This window comes from Stigmatopora argus, chromosome 6, assembly GCF_051989625.1.
Source record: "Stigmatopora argus isolate UIUO_Sarg chromosome 6, RoL_Sarg_1.0, whole genome shotgun sequence".
NCBI classification, from domain to species: Eukaryota; Metazoa; Chordata; class Actinopteri; order Syngnathiformes; family Syngnathidae; genus Stigmatopora; species Stigmatopora argus.
Genome location: NC_135392.1, coordinates 16150273 through 16167500, shown reverse-complemented (window position 1 = coordinate 16167500; position 17228 = coordinate 16150273). Strand labels below are relative to the sequence as shown.

Genomic DNA, 17228 nt, shown 5'->3' with positions numbered 1-17228 from the left:
CCTTTTCTCAAAAATCAAAACACTTGGTTCTTCTTTTAATAGGAGTTTGAAATGGACTGCATGGAGTGCAGTGCCGTCAACGGCGACAACGTGATTCAGTCTTTGGAAGCAGTTGCCAGGTAATTGAACTTCTGAGTTTGTAGGTGACAATTAAGAAATAATTGTCAGTGTTTGTGCGTCACTTAACTTGCTGTTGTTGCCAGATTATTGACTCAGAAAGATGACAGAAGAGAGGAAACGTTGGTGTTGCATAAAGAAACCCCAAAGAAGAAATCAGGATGTTGCTAAACCGGGGACAAAGAAGTGTTTTGATTAGAATTAGTTCAATTTTTAATTCATGAATAGGTTGATTAGGTATGGGTGCATAGTACGGGATACCGGTCCAAGAGTTTCAGTATCTTTCTACAAAACCACACAAACCAATAATTTAGAAATCCAAGTCTGCTTTTATAATGTATCTAATTGATAGTTTAAAAAAAAGCAGGGGTATCCAAACATTTTTCTCAGTGGGCCGCTTTCATAAAACATTTCAAGGATGCAAAGGCCAACTTGAAAATCACAACCATGATAGCTCTTTGTCTGATTAGATTATTTATAAAAAAAACAATCTTATTCTGATTAAATAAAACACAATCTGAAAAATCCACAGAACAAAAGCTTCTTGTTGCATTTCTTGGGCATTGTTCTCACTTTGGACATCGTGTTCTTTGCAGGTATGGTGAACATGACAACAATGCGATGTCATCACACCCAAGTGTTTGTAACAGGCAATTGTTAACACTGTCTGTCACCACTCCAAATTCTTATCTTGAGGCTATCAAGTCCTGTTCACATATTTTATTAACACAGCCAAGTGTCAATTTCTGATTCACAGATAGCTCAAGTGGCTAAAGCTTCATGTTCCTTAACTTCTCTGTCAACATGCTTTTGTTGAATTCTGTTTGCAATCGCAGTCCTAAATGGAAGGGACAGTTTGTTTTCCTTAGCGATGCGGTTTTGCTGCACTGCGCGCATGATCTCGGCAGGTGTCCACTGGCTCCGGGTAAGCGCATCCTGCAGTGTGAAAGTACCGTCTCTCGTGCGTCGAACTCCCTTACAGAGAGCCGTGCTTCGTAGTTCGAGGCCTATCTCGTGTATCACTTTGCGCAGGTATTTCTGCGTTTCATTCAAGCACTGCACTTCTGGGAAGACATTGAACAAACACCGATGAGTAGTACCGATAAATTGGTGCGTCAGTGGCGATTTTAATTGATGGTTTACCCAGAGTGAAGTCGGGTGGATCGAAGCGGATGCACTTCAAACCCTTTAAAATTGGTGGAGACTTCCCCTCTGGGCCCAGTAAGCCTTGCACAGCCATCTCATAGGCTTCCTGTGACTGCATGTCTACATTGGCATACCTGTGGAGGATGAACAATCGCATCAATTAATCAGTTGTATTAGATATTGTTAGAAAGAGGGGGAAAATGACTTACAATGATAAAGCCTTTTGATTTGCTCCCTGAAGCATTGCCAAAACTCTCTCCAACTTATCTTGCGTAATATGATCTGTTGTGCAAACAAGTGAGGTGAATTTAGACTTTCAAACAACATCAAGCGAACATTTGTTGCCAACCGTTCCAGTTCAAGTTGATTCGATGCATGTCAACAATGACACGAGTTTAATTACTACCACAAGTACTGTGAAAACGTGCTTGCAGTAACAACAAATATATGGTACACTTCATCCCTTAATTGTGTTTTAATAAATACCGTATTTTCACGACTATATGGCGCACTGCATTTAAAGGCGCAGTGTCAGTAACGAGTGCTATTTCTGTATTTGACACACACAGGACGCACCGCATCTAAAGGCGCAGCCAGGCATGGCAAAACATACACCAGCTTAGGTGTATCTCGTCCATGTTCGTTATGTGGTTAGGCTGTATACGTTTGTCGGTAATCTTCTTGGTGGAGTAGGTGTGGAAAATGGCTAGCTTTTCAATGTAGTCCGCTGGAAGTTGCTGTGCCACGGTTGTCCTCGCTCTAATGGGTACATGGTGCCGTTTCATAAAGCGAAAGCACCAGGACGGACCTCCTTGAAAATGTTAAATTTTCAATTCTTCCGCTAGCGATTTTGCCCTCAGTCGAATGGTGACTGTGGAGACGTTTCTCCCAGCTGCTCTTAGACCATGAATCCACCGCTCCAGTGGATCTTCCAAGCCGGGCCACCGGTACCCGGACCTTTCGTCGGCGGACACTTCGTCCCCGGACGTTTTTCGTCCAACGGACGCTTCGTCGCCAGACAGTTCGTCGCCGGACAGTTCGTCGAACAGACATTTCGTCGATGGACAATTCGCTCGCTCTCAAAATTATAATCATGAGAGAGAGATTTTACTGTTGAAAGCGATCAACCAGGTAATCTCTCACTCTCAGAATTATTATCATGAGAGAGTTTGTCATTGCATTGACAATGTCAGAGCATTAATATTTAAATATCTAATATAAAAATTATCAATAAGTTGCAAATTATTGGCGTGTGTGTACCTGTTTTTCAATTTGTGTTCCTGGGTGACAGAACAAAACGTCCTGTTCTCGTGTGTGTATAGACAAACTTGCCTCGCCCGTGCCCATCCCACATGTTATACTATTATTGTACATGTCCCAACACCTCTGTTAAAGTGGTTGGATCAAAACTTCCACATAAGTCTCTGATACATTGAATTATATTATTTTTTTGCACGGCAACGCGCTCGTAACATGAGATAAACAAATTTAAATGAACTTGGATTACGATGCAGACACACTCAAAAATAAATTCAATCTAACCTTACATTAAACTTAATTCTAATTTTGTTTTAAAATTTGATACCTTTCTTCTCCTGGGTTGCTCCACCTCCACCCTGACTTTCAGATGCAACCTATCAAGGGTTGTTTGCTTTAGTATTCCCTTCAAAATATTCAGAAAATGATGCACACAAATGTCCTCACAATAGGATAAGGCATGACCACTTGCCAATGAGAAGTAGTCTCGTATTAGCGATCGCTCCGCCAACGGGAGCTAACAGGCTAACGGGATGAAAAAACACTGAAAAAATGCAACGCTCCGCCCAGTGCTCGTAGAGACATTACACGGGGGAGTTGCGGGGAGAGAGACCGTGCCCATGATGTTCTTATGAGCAGCCTATTGCGTCCGCTGTCTGCTCGTCTATCAAAATTTGTCTTGTATCTCAAGATAAATATTTGCTCAAAATTTTACTCGTATCTCAAATTGCTCATATGTCGGGGCACTCATATGTCGAGGTACCACTGTATATCGACATACTAGCTTGGTCCCGGAAAACATTAACCTCGTATCTCAACGTATTACTGTACTAGACTTGCATGAATACGGTAGGAACAACTAAAAATGAGCTTTGCTGGGTCAATATTCCAAAGTACTACATGTAACAATCTTTCCATACCATAAGTGGATTGTTCCACGATGCGTCCCCTGTGCGAGAAATCATGTGTGGCAGTACCGAACTCGCCCTCCAATGTATAGACCTGAAAGAGTGGGTACCAGTCAAAACATTTTTGAATGATTATTAGCAGAAAAAAAATCGCAAAGAAGTGAATTTGTGATAATCGAGGCAAGACTGTATTTTGCTTGGAACTAGGTGAAATTACCCTTGTGACTTTTGTGTGGTAGAGGTCATTCAGGGCCTTGTTTCCATTCCCAACACCAATAACTAAAGAGAGATATGAGGTTAAGATGAAACAAAGGATATATACATGTGTGTGTGTGTGTGTGTGTGTGTGTGTATGTATATGTGTGTGTATGTGTGTGTATGTGTGTGTATGTGTGTGTATGTGTGTGTATGTGTGTGTATGTGTGTGTATGTGTGTGTATGTGTGTGTATGTGTGTGTGTGTGTGTGTGTGTGTGTATGTGTGTGTGTGTGTATGTGTGTGTATGTGTGTGTGTGTATGTGTGTGTGTGTATGTGTGTGTGTGTGTGTATGTGTGTGTGTGTGTGTGTGTGTATGTGTGTGTATGTGTGTGTATGTGCGTGTATGTGCGTGTGTGTGCGTGTGCGTGTGCGTGTGCGTGTGCGTGCGCGTGCGCGTGCGCGTGCGCGTACGCGCACGCGCACGCGCACGCGCACGCGCGCGTACGCGTACGCGTACGCGTACGTGTACGTGTACATGTATATGTATATGTATACACATATATATATACCAGTGGCGGTCCGTGAATTTCCTAGCGACGCCTTCAGCTGTCGGAATCAATCCAACCCTCAAAAACTATTTTACGGCAATAAAACCTCTACTGCAGCTACAGCTGCGACACATAAAAATCATCAATAATAACCTCATACAATTGAATTATTTAGGAATATAGCCATATTTTACTCACCAAAATCCATCCTCCTTTTCATGTGTCATTTCCCTTAAATAGAAGCAACCGTGTGTACTCAAGGGTTTCCAAAAACGACAAGGTAAGGTGTGGCCACTTCATGGTATAGTGGTTCTGTTACTTGCCTTCCATGTGGGCAGACAGGGTTCAAATCCCAGTTGGTAATCATTTTTCCCTTAAATAAAAACAACCGTGTGTAGTCAATACTTTCCAAAAGTCAAGTTTAGTGTGGCCACTTCATGGTGCAGAGGTTTGTTCACCTGACTACCATGCAGGCAGTTGTGGTTCGAATCCCAGTAGGGAATTATTTTTCCCTTAAAAAAAAAAAAACCTTGAGTAGTCAAGACTTTCCAATAATGACAAAGAAAAGTGCAGCAACTTCATGGTGTAGAGCAGGGGTGGCCAACCCGCGGCTCTAGAGCCGCATGCGGCTCTTTGGCTGATTTCATGCGGCTCTTTAAGCGATATTCTGGCGTAAGGCGTAAGTGTAAACCATGGTCAAACACACCGTAACAACCCCATTCAAGAGATTAATTTACCCGACCGCTAGATTCACGAGATCCACCAACTTCAGCAAATACCGCACTATCGCCACATACGGCGCTGTACGGAGCCACTGTCCGACCGCAAACGCCACTATTAGCCACAAATAATGCTCATAATGATGTTTGGGTCAACGTACGTCTGCGAGTCTGTGTTTTCCACCCTGAAACATGTGAAATCAAAGCATCGATCTGTTTTGACTGACACTCATGTGAAAGAGTTGCTTCGAGTGGCAACAACGGAATACAAGCCAGATTTGAGGAGGATTGTTCAGGACAAGGAATGCCAGAAGTCCCACTAAGCAGCATAGTAAGAGAAAAATGTCATTGAAAATTGTTATATTTTTGTTTGTGGACTTGCTTTAACTGAGAGTTTATGTGTGTGTGTGACAGTGCACACAATGTTAACTGTTGAAAAAAATAACTGTCATTATCTTGCTGTGGGTCATTTTCAATAAATCTGGCTGAGCAGAGGTCTGTGTGTGCCCATGTATGATGTGGCTCTTTGCAGTAACACAGTAAAAAAAGTGGCTCTTAGTCTCTGACTGGTTGGCCACCCCTGGTGTAGAGGTTTGTTCACCTGACTGCCGTATGGGCAGGCAGGGTTCGAATCTCGGTGGACGATGAACCATTTTGCCATTAAAAAACACTAAGTCATTCAGTCTTTCCTTAAATAAAAGCACGAAATGACCATGTATAGGCGGGAAGCCTCGTGGTGTAGTGGGTGAGTCACCTGCCTGCCATGTGGGAGGCGAGGGTTCACGTCCCGGTGTTGCCAGTCAACGACTGTATGGTGTCGGCAGTCGGCCGCAGGCCGACTGTCGAACACCACCAGGAACCCCCCGCCCCCAACTGTCTTCCGGTCAGCCGAAGGCTGACCGGAAATAAATTGTTTTGCTGAAAAAAAATGACTAAGTCTTTATTTTAATGAAAAAAGGGTTACCCATTTACTGAACTACATAGTGTAGTGATCAGTCAAACGAGAGCAGGATTCGAACCCCAGTTGCCCACATGGCAGTCAGGTGAACAAACCTCCACACCACAAATTGGGCACACTTTACTTTGTCATTATTGGAAGGTCTTGACTACACATATATAGAAACAACTAATGGAAAATGTTTCCCAACCGGGACTCGAACCCCAGTTGCCTACATGGCAGTTGGGAGAACAAAACTCTACGCCACAAATTGGCCACACCTTACTTTGTCATTATTGGAAGGTCTTGACTACGAATATATAGAAACAATAAAGGGAAAAAGTTTCCCAACCGGGATTTGAACCCCACCTGCCCACATGGCAGTCAGGTGAGTAAACCACTACACTACGAATTGGCCTCATTTTACTTTGTCATTATTGGAAGTTCTTGACTACAAATATATAGAAACAACTAAGGGAAAATGTTTCCCCGATCAGGATTCGAACCCTAGATGCCCACCTGGAAGTCAGGTGAACAAACCTCTACGCCATGAAGTGGCAATTTGTCATTTTTGGAAAGTCTTGACTACACACGGTTGTTTTTATTTAAGGGAAAAATGATTACCAACTGGCATATGAACCCTGTCTGCCCACATGGCAGGATGGTGAGTGAACCTCTACACCATGAAGTAGACATACTTAACTTTGTCATTATTGGAAAGTCTTGACTACAAATATATACGCCTCTGAGAAGGCAATGACGTATCCCTACGCCTGCGATAAAGTCTTGCTGTCACAAAATCGAATTCTGATTGGTTAAAGCAACAGTCTTATTGACGCTTGTTTAATGCAGCAGAGCCTGCAGAACTGATTGTGAAGGCCTTGAGGCAGATTTCTGACCCTGGCAACAAATAATGGCTGAAATGTGATTGGTTAAATGCTTCAATATGAAAACACACATCTGGAAGCAGTGCAACCAGCGGTAAAGCAATGAAAGGAAGCTAACAGACAATTTGGAATTATTTCATAAGTATTGATGGACAAAATATAATATATGATTCAGATATATCTTAGGCCAGCAGAGAAGGCCTTGAAGGCCCTGACGGCACACCACTGATATATACAAAGGAAATCGGCTTTGTAGGTTTTTTTTCTTCCAAAATGTTCGTCATCCACCACTGCAGAAGCAGGTAAGAACCAGTAGTGACTTATAAAATGGATATATAAATATAAAATTACATTTCAAAGAAATCACAAAATTTGAATGCATGTTGTTGATCAATGTGTTTGTTTGAAATCTTAATGCAGTGTTAATAAATGTGTGTTCATGTTTGTGTGCTATCACCATGTTGCATCCCGGTTGCTTTCTCTTGTTCCCATGCGTTTTAACACGGGTTTGTATATATACTTGTTATTCATTTTGTGACATTAACAAATAAATTTATGATCATTTTCTCTCATTTTTGTGTGTTTCTCACATCTTTCTTACAAAATTGGGACATGTTGACCAACTTTAAAGGGTTTAGTTGGTAGATGGGTGGAATGAATGAGATAATTTACATATAAAATACACCTCTACTTAGGAATTTTACATACACATACATATATATATATATACACACACATGTATACATATATATGTATAAATATATATATATATATATGAATACATATATATGTATAAATATATATGTATATATATATACACATTTAGATAATTGCATACATAAAAATATATGAATTATCACAGTTATAGATGAAAATGAAATTGTATTATGAAAAATATTTTTTTAAATTACATTTTGGCTTTCTATCATGATTTACACACCTTTAAAGCTCAATCTCTCTTATTATTGTGGTATATATCTAAACAAATGTTTTCATTTACTCAGCCTACTTTTGGCTCACCCTGTATATCTTATAAATATATACCTAATAAAAATCATACCCATTACACCAGAGGAAAATGTATCTAAACGATGTCCAACTCCAACACGAATCTGCTGAAATTCTGGGCCAGTCACTGGAACAAAAAAATTATTTTACTTTTTGTAGTCCACACAAAAGTAATATAATAGTACATTAATGAACATTACTTCAGGCTCTCTTTGGTGGTGTTTGAAAGAACCCCTGAATCAAATGAAAAATAACATTTCTAATAATAAAATCAAGCGTAACCCTAAGATATATTTGAATGAAACTTGTACAGTAGCAATTGGGGTCAAATCGGGCTAACGGATTGATGTTTTAATCCATTCATACAGTATATATCAAATCATATGCACCTGCTGTGTAAACCCTGTATCTAACATATACCGTATTTTCCGCACTATAAGGCGCACCATAAAGACAATGAAATTTCTTGAATACGGGATGAATAAAGTTATCCAATCCAATCCAATTAATATTGGTTAATCATGGTAGGACATTCATTTTTGCGCATCTCCATCTCGTGTACACAAAATGTAATTGCAAAAAAATGACTGAAACAGTAAAAAAAAACATTTGAGACTAAACATTGGGGGGTATTACCGAGGTGCGTAATTTAGTTGAGGTAAATCCATCTCATTCATTGGATAGCATGAACAAGTGCTGATGAAAACCAATTGCAAGAGTGCTTTAAAACTAAGCACATGATAATAAACTGAGCAGGTGTACATTCTGACCCCTACCACCCCCTGCTGGTGTATTTCACGTCGGTACGGTATGACAGAAAACTTTAATCCATGTATATTACAGCTTTCTATGTCAGGCAATTTCATAAGTAGTAACAAATGTGAAATTGCATGGTAAATCCTTTGATGCCAAGAATTAATATGAAATGTTACAATTTAACAATATTTTATACATCTGTTTACTACATTAAATTGAGAATGTTAATTCCAACATACGATAAAATAATAATGACTCAAAAATGAAAATAGTAAAATGTAAAACCATTTTTGTTCAATACAATTTGAGAAACGAGTAAAATTTCGAGCAAATATTTATCTTGAGATACGAGACAAATTTTGATATACGAGCATACAGGGGACGTGAGAGGCTACTCATAAGAGCATCATGGCCACTGCCTTTCTGGTTGCAACTCCCTAGTGTAATGTCTCTATGAGCACTGGGCGGAGCGTTGCATATTTTCAGTGTTTTTTCCCCGTTAGTCAGTGCGAATGGCGGAGCGATCGCTAATATGAGAGGAGTATATACTACTTCTCGTTGGCAAGTGGTCATCCGTTATCCTATTGTGAGGACATTTGTGTGCATCATTTTGGGAATATTTTGAAGGGAAGACAAAAGCAAGCAACCCTCCATAGGTTGCATCTGAAAGTCAGGGTGGAGGCGGGGCAAATAGAGCCAACCCGGGAGAAGAAAGGTATAATTTTTTTAAAACAAAATTAGAATTAAGTTTAGTGTAAGGTTAGATTAAAGTTATTTTTGAGTGTGTCTGCATCGTAATCCAAGTTCATTTAAATGTTTGTTATGTTACGAGCGCGTTGCCGTGCAAAAAGTCTTTCAGCCCCCAACCCCCCTCTCTGTCCCTCTCTCTCTCCCCTCCGCGAAACCCGTCTAATTTTAGTTCTATTAAACCACTAGTTATTTGATACTTTGTTAATAGATGGCGAATTAGAACAAATAAAACATTTTTTTCCAATCCAATATCCGTTTTTTGGTGTTTTTTCAGAGGGTTGGAACGAATTAATTTGTTTTTAGTTCATTTCAATGGGAAACGTTCGTTTGAGTTACGAGAAAATCGACATACGAGCTCAGTCCCGCAACGAATTAAGATCGTATCTCCAGGCACCACTGTAATTATTTGTTGCTTTGTTAATAGATGGCGAATTAGAACAAATAAAAATGTTTTTCCCAATCTAATATCCTGTTTTTGGTGTTTTTTCAGAGGGTTGGAACAAATTAGTTTTAAGTTCATTTCTATGGGAAACGTTCATTTGAGTTACGAGAAAATCGACATACGAGCTCAGTCCGGGAGCGCATTAAGCTCGTATCTCGAGGTACCAGTGTATTGGGACTACCCTAATTTAAATGATGAAAATGATAGAGATCCTCCTTATATTTTTAGGTTGTTTTCTGGTAGTACTTGGAGAACCTTGTATATTTTGAGGATGTACTTGGAGCAAGAAGTTTAAGAAGCACATACCCAGAGGATGGTTGGATAGGACCGGGACGTTAACAGCTGTTAGCCCCTTTTGCGTCAAGGTGTCACCGCCTGATGGTGGCAGAAAACGGATCTGCTCAGGTAGAGGGAGCGATGGCAACACATTCAAACCTGCAATGAGTTCATAGTTCGATATAATCCAATAATTATATGGATATACATTGTGTATAATAGGAAATGTTGACCTTCTCGGAGCTTGGTCTCGATGTTGTCCCTCACGTGCTTCCACGAGATACCAGCCGGTTTGTAGACACAAAACAAACCCTCTAACTTTTGGAACATGCGAATCGCAGGAGTTGCCATTGTTTTTCGTACATTAATGAGGTATAGGTAACTTTAAAAGGAATGAACCAGGACACGTCTCGAAATTATTCGGGCACAGAGTAGCACGTGAATAATACTTCGTTTACGGCACACCATACACGGAGGACGTTGGCTACTATCTTTCAGCGCCCTCTGCCGTATAGGATGTCACATTTCATGTAAATATTTTTTTCCTTGCCCAGCGAAATCTCGCGATACCGGACTTTGGTAATGTCACATTTCAGGAGGATTTTATAGCGAGCTGTGAAGTACGCTTTTTACAATATTTACAGCAAGTGCAAAGGAGGTGGTCGTACTAACGTAAGATGTTTTAATGTACATGCATTTTTTACACTGTTTGTGCGGTTAGATGTTTGTGACCTTGTCTGGATTTGTGTGGTACGTTAAAAACATCACATTTTAAACACTCGAGCAGCGTTTCTCGTTTTCCAGGAAATAAATATCCGTGTTAGTGTTGAAATGTATTGCAAGAGTTCAAGCTTCATATCATCTTTCACAGATTCGCGAAATTTAAATTTTTTTTTTAGGAAATATATATCCGGGTTGGAGTTGAAACTTATTGCAACAGCCCAAGCTTCATAATCCGGTTCGTAGATTCATAAAATGTATATTTTTTTAGATGAAATAATAATAATAATCGGTGACGTTTTTGTGTTGGTCTTTTTATGGAGCCTTTCCTCCTGAGATTCAGTTTTGTAATAAACCTTTAAACCAGAAGGTGGCAGTGTAACTCAGTAACACTTATAATAAATATCAAGACTACAGTGGACGGCTCTTCATAAATTGGACTTTTTTATATAAACGTAGTAGTATATGTATTTTTTGACAGTCGCTCCCCACATGAAGTGTTGAATATTTTTTTTTACATAAAAAAAAATCCAAATACTACTAGCATTGTGTTTTTGAACGATTATGGTATTTTAATAATTGTAAATACGATAATAAAAAAATGATACTATGTTAATCAAACGAAAATAATTTGAAATTAATAAAAGCAGAAATACAGACTGCTGTCAGCCAAGTAACAAAATTTGAATTATTATTATTTTGTTCCTTCAGTACAGTCAAAATGGATGGCAATTTGGATGAAACTTCTTATAAGAAACCCAGACAGTCGCAGAAGATTATCGTTTCGCATTCGACGAAATATCCCATGTTGAAGCCATATCCAAAAGGACTTACATTTGCACATTGCACAACTTCCAAGTGCGTCTTATGGACCAGCTGAAAAACTAATGTCACGTGTCAAAGTGGCGGCCCGGGGGCCAAATCTGGCCCACCGCATCATTTTGTGTGGCCCGGGAAAGTAAATCATGAGTGCCGACTTTCTGTTTTGGGATCAAATTAAAATGAAGAGTATAGATGTATAATAAATTTCCTGATTTTCCCCCTTTTGAATTAATAATTGTAATTTTTAATCAATTTTTTCTGTGTTTTTAATTCAAAAATCATTTTGTAAAATCTAAAAATATATTTAAAAAACCAAAATAAACATTGTTTTAGATCTATAAAAAAACTGAATATTCAGGGCTTTTAATCCAGTTCTTTTAATCCATTTATAAAAAAAATCTAAATATTATATCTAAAATGGTCCGGCCCACATGACGTTAACGTGGCCCACATGACGTTAACGTGGCCCGCGAACCAACCCGAGTCTGACACCCCTGACTTATGTTAATGTTGTGGAAATTTGAATTTGCCAATAAATAATCAACAAATTATACTTTGTTCACGTTTTATTCTTATTTTCATTATGCTGTACTTTTTCAATAGTTTGTAAAACACAATTTCAATTCATGTAAAAACATGATAACAGTTTGTCCTTTTTTATTTATTTTTTCTCATTTAATATCGATTTTGCGTGAATTGCATTGACTCCGGAAAAAAATAGCATCTCTGCAACACCTTTAGATATTCCAAAAGATCGTGTCCCCTAAGGATCGGAGTTAAGAATGGTTCTTGGTGTTCCCACACTCGAGTTTAATTTAATTGCTACTAGATAACCGACACATTCAGACTGGAATAGTTGAGTTTCCCACTTTGCCGAGTTTCATGATTCAGCAGTCTTTTAGCACCATTCTCTGCCCATTAGTCAGTGTCTAGACTCAAGAATTCTCTAACAAACAAAGTAGTCCCTCATCCTTCATTTTCATATTTGTCATTTTAAGACAGTGTGCCATGGCAGAAAATGTCATTGCCATCCCAGGCTACTTTTCAATTTTTTTTAACGACGATACGGTTTCTAAAACTTAAAAATGACTTGTGTCCCACCATTACAGGTGCGATGCGTGCCCCTCTGCGTTGGGTGCTGTGGGATGTGAAAGACACCCTGCTGAGGGTACGTTCCTCAGTGGCTGAGCAGTATTGCGACGAGGCCAGACGAATGGGCTTGAACCTCGAACCTGCCGAGGTGGACGTCGCTTTCCGTCAAGCGTATCGACATCATTCCAGACAATTCCCCAACTACGGAATTTCTCAGGGACTGGACGGACACTCGTGGTGGACAGAGGTGGTGAAAGCCACCTTCTCGCAATGCCGAGTGCGGGACCCTGTCCTGCTCAATGAAATCGCTCGTAACCTTTATCAGAATTTTAGCAATGCTAATAATTGGGAGGTAAATGTTTTGGATTTCCTTTCCTTTTTTTATGTAAATTTTTAGATTGAAATAATCGCATCATTGTCTACAGCAGGGGTGTCAGACTCGGGTTGGTTCGCGGGCCGCTTTAACGTCAACTTGATTTCACGTGGGCCGGACCATTTTAGATATAATATTTAGATTTTTTAAATATAAATTGATTAAAAGAACTGGATTAAAACCCCTGAATATTCAGTTTTTTATAGATATAAAACAATGTTTATTTTATTTTAGCTTTTTTTTATATATTTTTAGATTTTACAAAATGAATTTTGAACTAAAAACACAGAAAAAAAGGATTTAAAAATTACAATTATTGATTTAAAAGGGGAAAAAATCAGGAAATTTAATATACATCTATACTCTTCATTTTAATTTGATCCTAAAACAGAAAGTCGGTACTCATGATTTACTCAGATTTGGCCCCCGGGCCGCCACTTTGACACATGTGGTCTACAGTAATCCCTCGATTATCGCGACTTCACTTATCGCAAATTCACTACTTTGTGATTTTTTTCTGCTATTAATTATTATTATTTATTGATTATTATCAGCACTGAAGTATTTTATTTTTTATTTTATTTTTTTAATAGTGGTGACCCTACTTCACGATTTTTTTATTATCGCGGCCATTTCTGGTCTACATTAACCGCGAAATTCGAGGGATTACTGTATATAATTTTTGAGGCATCAAGTAGATAATGAGTTGAAGATGACACCTACCGTATTTTTCGGACTATAAATTGCACTAGGCAAAAATCTACAATGAAAGGGGAAAAAACAACTCATGCTGGAATGTAAGTGGCATTTTTGAAAGGCAGTTTCTTTTAATTTATCATTCACCAACAAAAAATACTTGATGTTAAAGTAATAGTGAAATAGGGAGCAACAAAATAGGCACCTGTTACTGTAACATTGATTTTTTTGGATTGCTATAGCCTAAAAAACACAAATAACAAGCTGCTGGCGTCAGAGTGGAAAAAAAGACATACAAGTCGTTATTAAGTGTATGTCACAGGTCCAGCCAAACTACAAAAAAGTGTGACTTATAGTCCAGAAAATACTGCTAACCACTGAGTTTAGATTGTCATCAACAAGTTGCAAAAGGAGAAAATCTCATTTCATTTTCTGAACCGCTCTATCCCCACTAGGGTCACGGGTGGTGCTGGAGCCTATCCCAGCTGATTTCAGGCCAGAGGCGGGGGACACCCTGAATTGGTGGCCAGCCAATCGCAGGGCACAAGGAGACAAACAACCATTCACTCTCACACTCATACAAAAGAGAAATTTAGAGTGTCCAATCAGCCTACCATGCATGTCTTTGGAATGTGGGAGGAAACTGGAGTACCCGGAGAAAACCCACACAGGCCCGGGAGAACATGTAAACTCCACACAGGTGGACCGACCTGGATTTGAACCCAGGTCTCCCACACTGTGAGGCCGACGCGCTAACCACTCAGACGCCGAGCCGTCCTATAAAGTAGAAAATGTGAATGTGAAATACTTCTTACAATTAGTGCATATTGAATATGTTTTTTTGTTTTTTTTTTTTAAGTTATTTCCAGATTCAAAGTCCGCTTTGGAAAGCTGCTCCTCACTAGGACTGAAAATGGGAGTGGTTTCCAACTTTGACAACCGCCTAGAAGCCATCTTACGCGGTTGTGGGCTGCTTTCTCACTTCAACTTTCTGCTAACATCAGAAGCAGCGGGTGTAAAGAAACCCCAAGTGGCCATCTTTGAGGAGGCGTGCCGAAAGTGCGGCGTGCTCTCCACCAGCATCGTCCATGTCGGGGACCATTACACAAACGATTACCTGGCGTCGCGCTCGGCCGGAATCCATGGCTTCCTTTTAGATCGAACAAATGACTCTAACCATCATGATGTTCCTAAAGAGCACCTGCTCTCGTCATTAGATGATCTCCCAGTACGACTTCAGCGGTACATGAAAAAATGCTCCTGATTAATTTTGAGGATTAAAAAAAAAATTGTAAAAGTGATCGGACCCAGTTATTTTTACTTTTTGATGTGATTTCCCATATTTCCATCTATCTTACACTATACAATATTTTGGACTTTGTGTAGCTTTGTTGAACCAAAGTAGAAACATCATATATTCTTTTGTTTTTTCAGTGTTTTAAGTTACTTCTGTAGCAACCGTGAGTCTTTCATCTAAAAATAAGTAGTACCAATAATTTTCAGTTCATGCCGCTTCTTGGGATGTAAATGACACATTTTATGACAATAGAGTATCAATTCTTTGGAACGCATATGTATATTTGGACACATTTGCTAATATGAATTTGACATGATTTGATTCAATTCAAGGGACATTGATCGAGTTATACAATATGTACACATTTAGCTATGCTTTACTACTACGTATTTAGTTATTCCATTTTATCCAAAGCTATAACAAAAAAAGCAATTTGGATGTTTTATTCCATTTTATCCAAAGCTATAACAAAAAAAGCAATTTGGATGTTTTATTCCATTTTATCCAAAGCTATAACAAAAAAAGCAATTTGGATGTTTTTGACAATTTCCTTTTTTCAGACATTTGAACAACACTGTTCTTTTCCTTCTCGAATTTTGAAATAACGACAATTTTAATCCACGTTTTTACATTTTGATCGATTTATGGATTAATTTATACAGTTTGGCTGATCAGGTTGGTTAACTCCTCCAACGTCCATTTTGGCGTTTCTTCCATACAGTATTTGATGTGACAAATGGAAATTTACAGCCCAAAATTTATCCCAAAACCTGTGACAATTTCAAATTGAAATTGAGGCAACATGGCCATCTACATTAATTAATTGCTGCTAGTGACGACCTATGTTGTCAATGTTAATAAATGAGTTATTTACTATGTAGAGGAGTTCAGGTATACCTGAAAACCTGGAATTTATTGCCTGTAAAAAGGGAAATTATTTTTTGTGCACACGGAGTTGAATCAAACCTAAAAATAAAGGGAACTATAACCTGTTTAACAAAAAGGTTTATAACTAAAACTCTTTCACAGCAACTGAGTCCTTGGATTTAACCTAGTTAGGAGCAGGTTTCACTCACTAAATTTTACACATTTTATTTTCTCATCCAGTACGCAGGTAACTACTGCAGAAGAAACCCACTACACAATGCTACAAATACCATATTTTCCACACTATTAAGGCAAACCTATCTTAAAAGTGGATTAGATTAGAACTTTATTTCATCCCGTATTCGGGAAATTTCTTGGTGGCAGTAGCAAGACAGACACAAGACACACAAGACATTGTAGACCTAGGTAAGAAACTGGAGCCACACACAGGAAGTCCACAAGGTGGGGATCTTCTGCAGACTGAGGTTACCATATGTAGTTTCATATGTAAGGCGCACCAGATTATAAAATAGAGTAGTAGTAAATCATGTTATACATCAACTAGATGGAACTGCTAAAATAAATGTCATACAATGATTAACCAATATTGATCCATATACAAGGCACATCAGATTATAAGGCCCACTGCCAGCTTTTGAAAAATTGAAGTCTTAGTTGCGTCTTATAGTACAGTAAATACATTTTAAAAAATCTAGGTTAGCCCTGAAAAACAGTTTCAATGAAAATATTATGTAAAGTGCTCGCACAAAAGTAATCAGATTTTTTTTAACTTTCTTAGTTAACACGGTATGCCAGTAAGTAAATGTTATGTACCTAATCACCCCAAAAAAAATGTGGAATGAAGGAAAATGTCCAAATGTAGATATTTATATTGTTAGTCAAAAAATTAAAAGTTCTAGCTTTAAATACATACTTCCACAAACCTTATCACTGTAGGTGTCCCTGACCATTTTCACTCAAATCGTGTTATACATCAACTAGATGGAGCTGTGCTAAAAGAAATTTCATACAATGATTAACCAACATTGATCCATATACAAGGCACATCGGATTATAAGGCGCACTGCATGCTTTTGAAAAAATTGAAGTCTTAGTTGTGTCTTAAAGTTCAGTAAAAAAAAAAAAAATCTAGGTTAGCAATGAAAAACAGTTTGAATGAAAATATTTTGCTCGCACAAAAGTAAGTCTTAGTTGTGTCTTATAGTTCAGTAAATACATTTTTTTAAAATCTAGGTTAGTAATGAAAAACAGTTTGAATGAAAATATATTCTATGCAAGGTGGTCGCATGAAAGTCATCAGAAGATAAAATTAATTTGTGTAATGAAGGAAAATGTGTCCAAATGTAGATATATTTATAGAGTTGTTAGTCAAAAAAATTGAATTTCTAGC

The 17228-nt window shown here is 38.5% G+C and overlaps 3 protein-coding genes across 7 annotated transcripts in view; 2 read left to right on the top strand and 1 right to left on the bottom strand.

Moving 5' to 3' along the window:
• rab44 (RAB44, member RAS oncogene family) overlaps positions 1–650 on the top strand; it is a 15217-nt gene extending 14567 nt beyond the window's left edge. For all 3 annotated transcript variants that reach the window (XM_077602381.1, XM_077602382.1, XM_077602380.1), the window contains 2 exons: positions 43–119; positions 204–650. In XM_077602381.1, coding sequence (XP_077458507.1) covers positions 43–119; positions 204–288 — 162 coding nt within the window. In that variant the 3' untranslated portion in view covers positions 289–650. The remainder of the gene's footprint in view (positions 1–42; positions 120–203) is intronic.
• Positions 427–10440, bottom strand: trub2 (TruB pseudouridine (psi) synthase family member 2). Of its 2 annotated transcripts, none has more exons than XM_077602383.1 (8): positions 10184–10440; positions 9981–10109; positions 7779–7853; positions 3646–3707; positions 3441–3522; positions 1473–1545; positions 1261–1397; positions 427–1181 (listed from the first exon to the last, which is right to left on the bottom strand). In XM_077602383.1, the coding sequence occupies exons 1-8, from the start codon at positions 10299–10301 to the stop codon at positions 880–882; spliced, it is 978 nt and encodes a 325-aa protein (XP_077458509.1). In that variant the 5' UTR covers positions 10302–10440; the 3' UTR covers positions 427–879. The 2 variants fall into 2 exon arrangements, with proteins under 2 accessions (XP_077458509.1, XP_077458510.1); XM_077602384.1 differs by having other exon boundaries at positions 427–1178.
• Positions 10441–10510: 70 nt separating this feature from the next.
• hdhd3 (haloacid dehalogenase-like hydrolase domain containing 3) lies at positions 10511–14954 on the top strand. Of its 2 annotated transcripts, XM_077603165.1 has the most exons (4): positions 10511–10622; positions 12602–12732; positions 12802–12936; positions 14513–14954. In XM_077603165.1, the coding sequence occupies exons 2-4, from the start codon at positions 12607–12609 to the stop codon at positions 14915–14917; spliced, it is 666 nt and encodes a 221-aa protein (XP_077459291.1). In that variant the 5' UTR covers positions 10511–10622; positions 12602–12606; the 3' UTR covers positions 14918–14954. The 2 variants fall into 2 exon arrangements, with proteins under 2 accessions (XP_077459291.1, XP_077459290.1); XM_077603164.1 differs by having other exon boundaries at positions 12602–12936.
• The last annotated feature ends 2274 nt before the right edge of the window (positions 14955–17228 follow it).